The sequence below is a fragment of the Nannospalax galili genome, unplaced genomic scaffold (assembly GCF_000622305.1).
Source record: "Nannospalax galili isolate Female #2095 unplaced genomic scaffold, S.galili_v1.0 scaffold213, whole genome shotgun sequence".
In the NCBI taxonomy this organism is placed as follows: Eukaryota; Metazoa; Chordata; class Mammalia; order Rodentia; family Spalacidae; genus Nannospalax; species Nannospalax galili.
The window spans coordinates 2,302,424-2,308,889 of NW_008335195.1; the positions used below are offsets into that span (position 1 = coordinate 2,302,424).

A 6,466-nucleotide genomic window follows, 5' to 3' on the forward strand; every position below is an offset into this window, starting at 1 on the left:
GAAGGGAGGGAGGGAGGGAGGGGGGAAGGGAAGGAAAGATCTGGAGGAAAGACATTTGCAGTTCCAGACTACAGCTAGGAATTGGGGATTGGTCAAATTAATGGGGACTAAGGGTAGAGATAACTGGGAAGTTAGTTTTGAAACTGGGCCTAAATAAGGGGCCCAGGAACTGGCAGACAATTACAAAAGACAAAAGATCCAAGTCGTCTTGGTTATAGACGTTGAGAGGTTTAGTTTTATTGTTTTGTTTTGTTTGTAGCCCTGGTTGGCCTGGAACTTGATATGTAGACCAAGTTGGGCTTGAACTCAGAGATCCACCTGCCTCTGCCTCCAGAGTGCTGGGATTAAAGGCTTGCCAAGAGAAATAGTTTTGCTTGTACTAAGACATGCCTCTAGCTCTTCCCTGGTGCCTGCAATCTCACTTTGAGTTGAATCACAGTTAAGAAGTATCTTTAGCTTATCAAAATGAGCAATTATTTCTTGAAATAAAGAGGCTTAGGTATGATCCCTATCTAGAAATGTCTTTGTGCAATGTTAAGCAACCACTGTTCCTCTCAGAACCCTAGAATCCTGCATACTTGTGACTTCTAATAGCCCTTTTAATAGATTTCTTGAGGTTTTCTTCTTTTAATATATACCTTCTAATCAGTGTGCCTTCTTTCTTTTCCCTGGATTATTGCACAGCTTTCTACCTTCAGTAGAATGTTAAATAAAATTTATGAGAGGACATACCCTTGTCTTGATCCTGATATTAGGGAGAAAGCTTTAGTCTTTCACTGGCAAAGAAGCCAACTGTCAGTTTCTCCAGATTCTCTTGGCCAGATTAAGGAAATTCCTTTTTAATCCTAGTTTGATGAGAGTTTTCACTAAGAATGGATGTTGAATTTTATCAAATGCCTGTTTTTGCATCCACTGAGATATGCTTTTTTCTTGCTTAAATTATTAATATACTCAATTAAATTGACCAAATGATCCAAATTACAGAGTCTATCATGTCAGGCAGTTAAACTGCTTGCAAGTCATTCTTATCTCTCCAAGCTTTTATTTTCTTATTGTTGGTTTGTTTTTAAGGGTTTAACTGTGGGTCCATGGCTACCTTTATCTAACACTGCTAGGCCAAGCTTTTTCCAAGGCCTCCACCTGAGATTCCAGTTAATATCAAACAAGAATTCTGCTTTAAAGTAAAATTTTTAAATGTTTATTTAAAAAATGAGTGACCATAATCCAGGAATGCAGATTCAAATTACCCTTAAATCGTGTGTTCTGAAGTGACAGATGTTCTGAACACTTTTATGACCAATACCTAAGAAAATAATCTAAGAACTGAATCAATGCCTTCAACAAATACACTAGCGAAGGCCTCAGATAGACAGGCAATAACCAAGAGGAGAACCTTTTCTATAGGTTTTAGATGTTATCCTATGGCATTCAGTGGAGGACAGAGATTAACAATACATTCCAAGACATTCACTTAACAGACATGAAACTATTAGGTCAGATCTAAACAATAAAAGGCTGTGTTTTAACGGGCCTAAGATAGCCCAAGATTTGATTCTTGATATGAAACATCCCATCTCTCTATAATCACGAGGTTCTACTCAGGCAAGGTTGAAACAGTCTTCAGGGTCTTTAATACAGATATGGTGTCTCTGAGAATTATGCAGTGAACCATCTGTGATGTTCCACCCTATATGGATCATCATTCAAAGACTCAAGGGAAGCCTGGCCAGATCTCCAGAGCTCTTTCCACTGTCAGTCAATCTAAACTCAGAAACTGTAAAAGTCCAAGGACTTTACTTGGTATCTTAGGGATTGCAGATTGGGAAATACAGATTCAGCCAGCTATGAACCAGTGTTTAAGGAAGACAAAGGGTGGGCACTTGTGCAAACTGCTGAGCCTTAAGAGCAGGAGCTAATAGACATAAAGAACGCATAGGCAGAATGGTAATGCCCATGAAGCAAGAGTCCTGTGATCGCTTGTTTCGTCTTGTCTGATTTTATTTTGAGACAGGATCTCCCTGTGTAGTCCAGGCTTCCCTGAAACCTCCGAGTGTGATGTTACTGCCTTTGAATTGAAGGGTAGAGGTGAACAAAGGTCCATTTCAAGGCAGCAGCTGCAATCGTGCCTAAGTTCCATCCTCCAGTGCTCTTCAGACATTGTCTTGAAAAGCTCTTTCAATGTTACTTTCATCATAATTTGCCTTTAATATTCATACTACCCAGCCTTATCCTCTGATGTGCTGTCTTGAAAATTCTAGCCATCTTCTCAACTGACTTTTGGCTCCTTGACTTAGAATTTGGTTCTTCTTTCCCCAGCTGTGGGAACAACCTCCCTACAGTAACCTGGGTCAGCCTTATATTTATTACATTTCTCATTGCTGTGACAAAATACCTGACAAAAATAACTTAAAGAAGAAGAATTCATTTCAGCTCACAGCTTACAAGTAGAATCCATCATGGTACAGAAGGGCATGACAGCAGGAGCAAGAGGTGGCTGGTCACATTGTGTCCACAGTCAGGAAGCAGAGCAATGCATGCTGGTACTCAGCTTGCTTTTTCCTTTATATGAAGCCTGGGACCCCAGTTCATGGAATATTGCGACTCACATTTAGGGTGAGTCCACCTACCTCTGTTAACCCAATCTAGAAACTCCCTCATGGTCATGCCCAGAAGTTTGTCCCCTAGGTGATTCAAGAGTCTGGGAAGTGCTTACAATCAATATTAAACATCACAAATTTACCCCCCTCTCCATATCAGTTTTCTGTATTAGTGACTTTTCTTGTTACTGCAATGAAATATCTGACAAAATCAACCTAAGGCCAAAAAAGTGGGGGCAGGGGTTTTTGGCTTCCAGTTGTGTGCAGCCCATCATAGCAGGGACGGCATGGCAGCAGGACGATTAAGAGCACTGGCTATTCTTACAGATGACCCAGGTTTGAATCCCAGCACCCACAAGGTGGCTAACAATTGTTCATAACCTCCAGTTTCAGCTGGTCCAATGCCCTCTTCTGTCCTCTCTGGGCACTGCACAACACAGGTGCACTTACGTACATGCAGGCGAAACACTCATACACATATAAATAAAAATAAATCTCTATATATCTGATTATTACTAGTCACAGTCAGTTACTTTCTGAGATCCTTGGCACCTGCACATAGATATAAAGTCATCAGGTAGCTTAAATAAATAATAAAAATAAATAAATAAATAAATCTAAAAAAATTAAAAAGAATAAAGAATTTCTTGCATAGGACATAAATTATCATTCCCCCCCCCCAGGGTTACCCGGAGCCACAGGAAATCCAGGGGAAAAGGGAGAAAAAGGGGACCCTGGTGAACTGGGTTCACCTGGAAATGAGGGCCCACCAGGGCAGAAGGGTGAAAAGGGAGACAAAGGAGAAGTGTCCAACGACGTGCTGCTGACAGGTAGGTGGAAGCACTCCTCACACATGGGCACAAAGACCTGCCTGGTCCAGTCCAAGGGCTGCTCTGGCTTCGCTCCACACTGGCCCTCTGCTCTGCAGAAAGTTCTGGAGCTCTATCCTTTCTTTTTTGTTTGATTGGGGGGTTTATGTTTGATGCTTTGCTGAGACAAAGGCCCATTTCCCAGGCTGGCCTTGAACTTCCTGCCTCCATCTCTCAAATGCTAGGATTACAGATGTGTACCACCATGCTCAGTTTGGCATTCTGTCCTTTCAAAGCTGTGCACATTTTTCCATGTAGACATGTTCAGGTCTGTTGTCTAGCAGAAGTGATTTAACTGAGATATAAAAGCCATGGTTGGATGACTGAATACAGTAACCCCAGTCATTGGGAAACTGAGTTAGGAAATTGCTGCAAGTTTGACTACATAGTGAGACCTCCAAAAAACAAACAAACAAACATACAAACAAAATAAAAAATCATGGTTGGATTGAATGAAATGAGGGCAACTTCCTTTTTCCAAATATCTGCTGAAGTCCAGCACAATCCAGAACAAGATAAGAAAGAAACCACCTAAGATTCCTCATTGGGCAGCTTTCAGGAGGTGCACATATAGGCTGATAAGGTTTCATAAGACAGCTATCAGGAGATCCACATAAAAGTTTGTTAAGATCTTAGCCAGGCGTGATGGTGCACGCCTGTAGTCCCAGCACTTGGGAGGCAGAGGCAAGCGGATCTCTGTGAGTTCAAGGCCAGCCTGGTCTACATAGCGAATTCCAGGAAAGCTGGGGCTACAGGGAGACCCTGTCTCAAAAACACCAAAAAATAAAAATTAAAAAAAGGTTGTTAAAATCTCATAGGATTGCTGTCAGGAGACTCACATAAAAAGTTGTTAAAAAGTCTCACAGGACAGCTATCAAGTCAAGCCATCCCTAGGGCCCTGATCCAAGGCCCTTGATAAACAATTTGGAATAAAATTTGGTGGCTTATTTTCCAGTCTAAGGTAAAAGTTGGTGTTTGGTATTTTGTGGGGAAGGTCAGGGAAAGATTGAAGAGCAGCAGCCACACAGTCACATGGCAGAAAGAGTAGGTGACAGCTGATTTCCACAGGGGAGGAAGATGTAGGAGAATTGAAATACTGTATTATTCTAGAGACCATCTACAATTAAAACCACAATGATCCTATTAATATACTCATTAAGTATCCATTAAATACATGCAAATACCATTTATGAATCAGGGACTTCACCATAGCAGTCAGAATTGGGATCTACTGACACTGTAATAACAGAAGCCAGACTCTACAAAGAGACACTGGAGCTGAGCTCCAGCTCCATTCACTTGTGACTTGGCAAACAAGGTCAGAAGTCTCCTGTGGTGAGCCTCACAGAGAGACTTGGAAAATGTGAGGGGGTGATTTCTAAAACTCTTGGCACAGATACCTACATGGTAGCTGCTCAACTCAACAGAGAGAGAGAATAAACACAAGTCGCCTATGGGAAGTGGTGAGCTTAGCAGGACTTTGGAGCTGTTCACTTGTCCTTCCCCTCATGGGAAACCCTCTGTGGAAAGCACTTTATCAGTTTCTCCTTTTCTTTCTCTCCAGGTGCCAAAGGTGACCAAGGCCTCCCTGGACCCCCAGGTCCCCCAGGCCCTCCAGGCCCTCCAGGGCCCCCTGGAAGCAGAAGATCCAAAGGCCCTCGGCAGCCAAACATGTTCAACGGCCAGTGCCCAGGTCACCAAGTCCTGCCCCAAGGAACCCACTCCTTGCATTAGCAATCCCCCTTCCCAGGCTTTGTGACCAATTTTTGAATGAGACTGTTCCTTTTCCTGGGTATATCCTCCCTCCCCCCGGTATGTTTTTTAATGATTGTTACAACTTATGAATGCACAGTGTCACTAGGTCCCTTGAGGCAGCATCTTGAGGGTCAAGCTGTTAACTATTTGTAGCAACAAATTTCTGGGACAGGGAAGACCTGGAAGATAATGGGACAGTCAAATAGGTTATCTCCCTAGAGAGAGTCGCTATGACACTACCATCACCACCACTGTGTGTGTCGGGGGAGTCTGACTCACAGTCTGGTACGTGCTGAGCATGTACTCTACCACTAAACTGCATCTTGTAGCCCTTGATCACCAAGTTTTAAGTGCTAATGATATTGCCAGGCATAGTACTAAGAGCTAGTTATGAATCCCACGACTATCTTAGGATGTTGGCATCCTTGTCTCTAACTTACAAATGGGAAACAGACTTCCAAGATGCTATGGGCTTTAGCCTCTTAAGTGCTAAGATTATAAGCATAAGCCCAGCTCAACTTGAAAGCTCATTAGAAATTAAGGACTATTATAGTGGAAAATATTTCTACAATGGATTTAAAAGTTGAGAGAACACCCAGAATGCCTTGGCTTACCTGTCTTATACTATGAGGGGCAATTGGAACTGTCATTTCAGCAGCAGACATGGAGGAGGATCCTGTCTAGGGTTCTTTCCTGACTTTCTGAAATAGTCATCAGTGTTTGTAATACTGTCCTTTTTAGAATATGTTTTAAGGGAATGAACCCAGATGTCAGAGTGGACACACCTGTGCTTTCTGATGTGCTGCCATCCTTCCACCCCCTGTGGGAGGAGCCTAGTGAGTCTGCCCAACAATTAGCTTAAGCAGAAACCTTGTTCCTCTGCTGGGGGCCAGCATCACCTCTTCTGTTAGTGGAAGCCTTCTGTTCACTTGCTTCAATTAATGAAGCAAGGACTTCTACATGGAGAAGGGGGTCTGGCCTGAGCATGCACAAAATTCTAATTTTTAAAAAATATTTTTATTATTTTTATTTTATGTGTATGAGTGTATTGCATTGCATGCATATAAAAACACCTGTGTCCTGAAATGCCCATGGAGGTCAGAAGAGGGTATCAGATACCCTGGAACTGGAGTTACAGATGACTGTTAGCTGTCATGTGGGAGTTGGGAACTGAACCCAGGTCCTCTGCAAGAGCAGCTGGCTAGTGCTCTTAACTATTGAGCCATCTCTCCAGCCCCAACAGTG

General features: G+C 42.6%; 1 protein-coding gene across 1 annotated transcript in view; it reads left to right on the plus strand.

Moving 5' to 3' along the window:
- Gldn (gliomedin) overlaps positions 1-6,466 on the plus strand; it is a 62,444-nt gene that overhangs the window by 43,947 nt on the left and 12,031 nt on the right. Inside the window, exons 5-6 of the mRNA XM_008829758.3 lie at positions 3,281-3,427; positions 5,031-5,159. Coding sequence (XP_008827980.1) covers positions 3,281-3,427; positions 5,031-5,159 — 276 coding nt within the window. The remainder of the gene's footprint in view (positions 1-3,280; positions 3,428-5,030; positions 5,160-6,466) is intronic.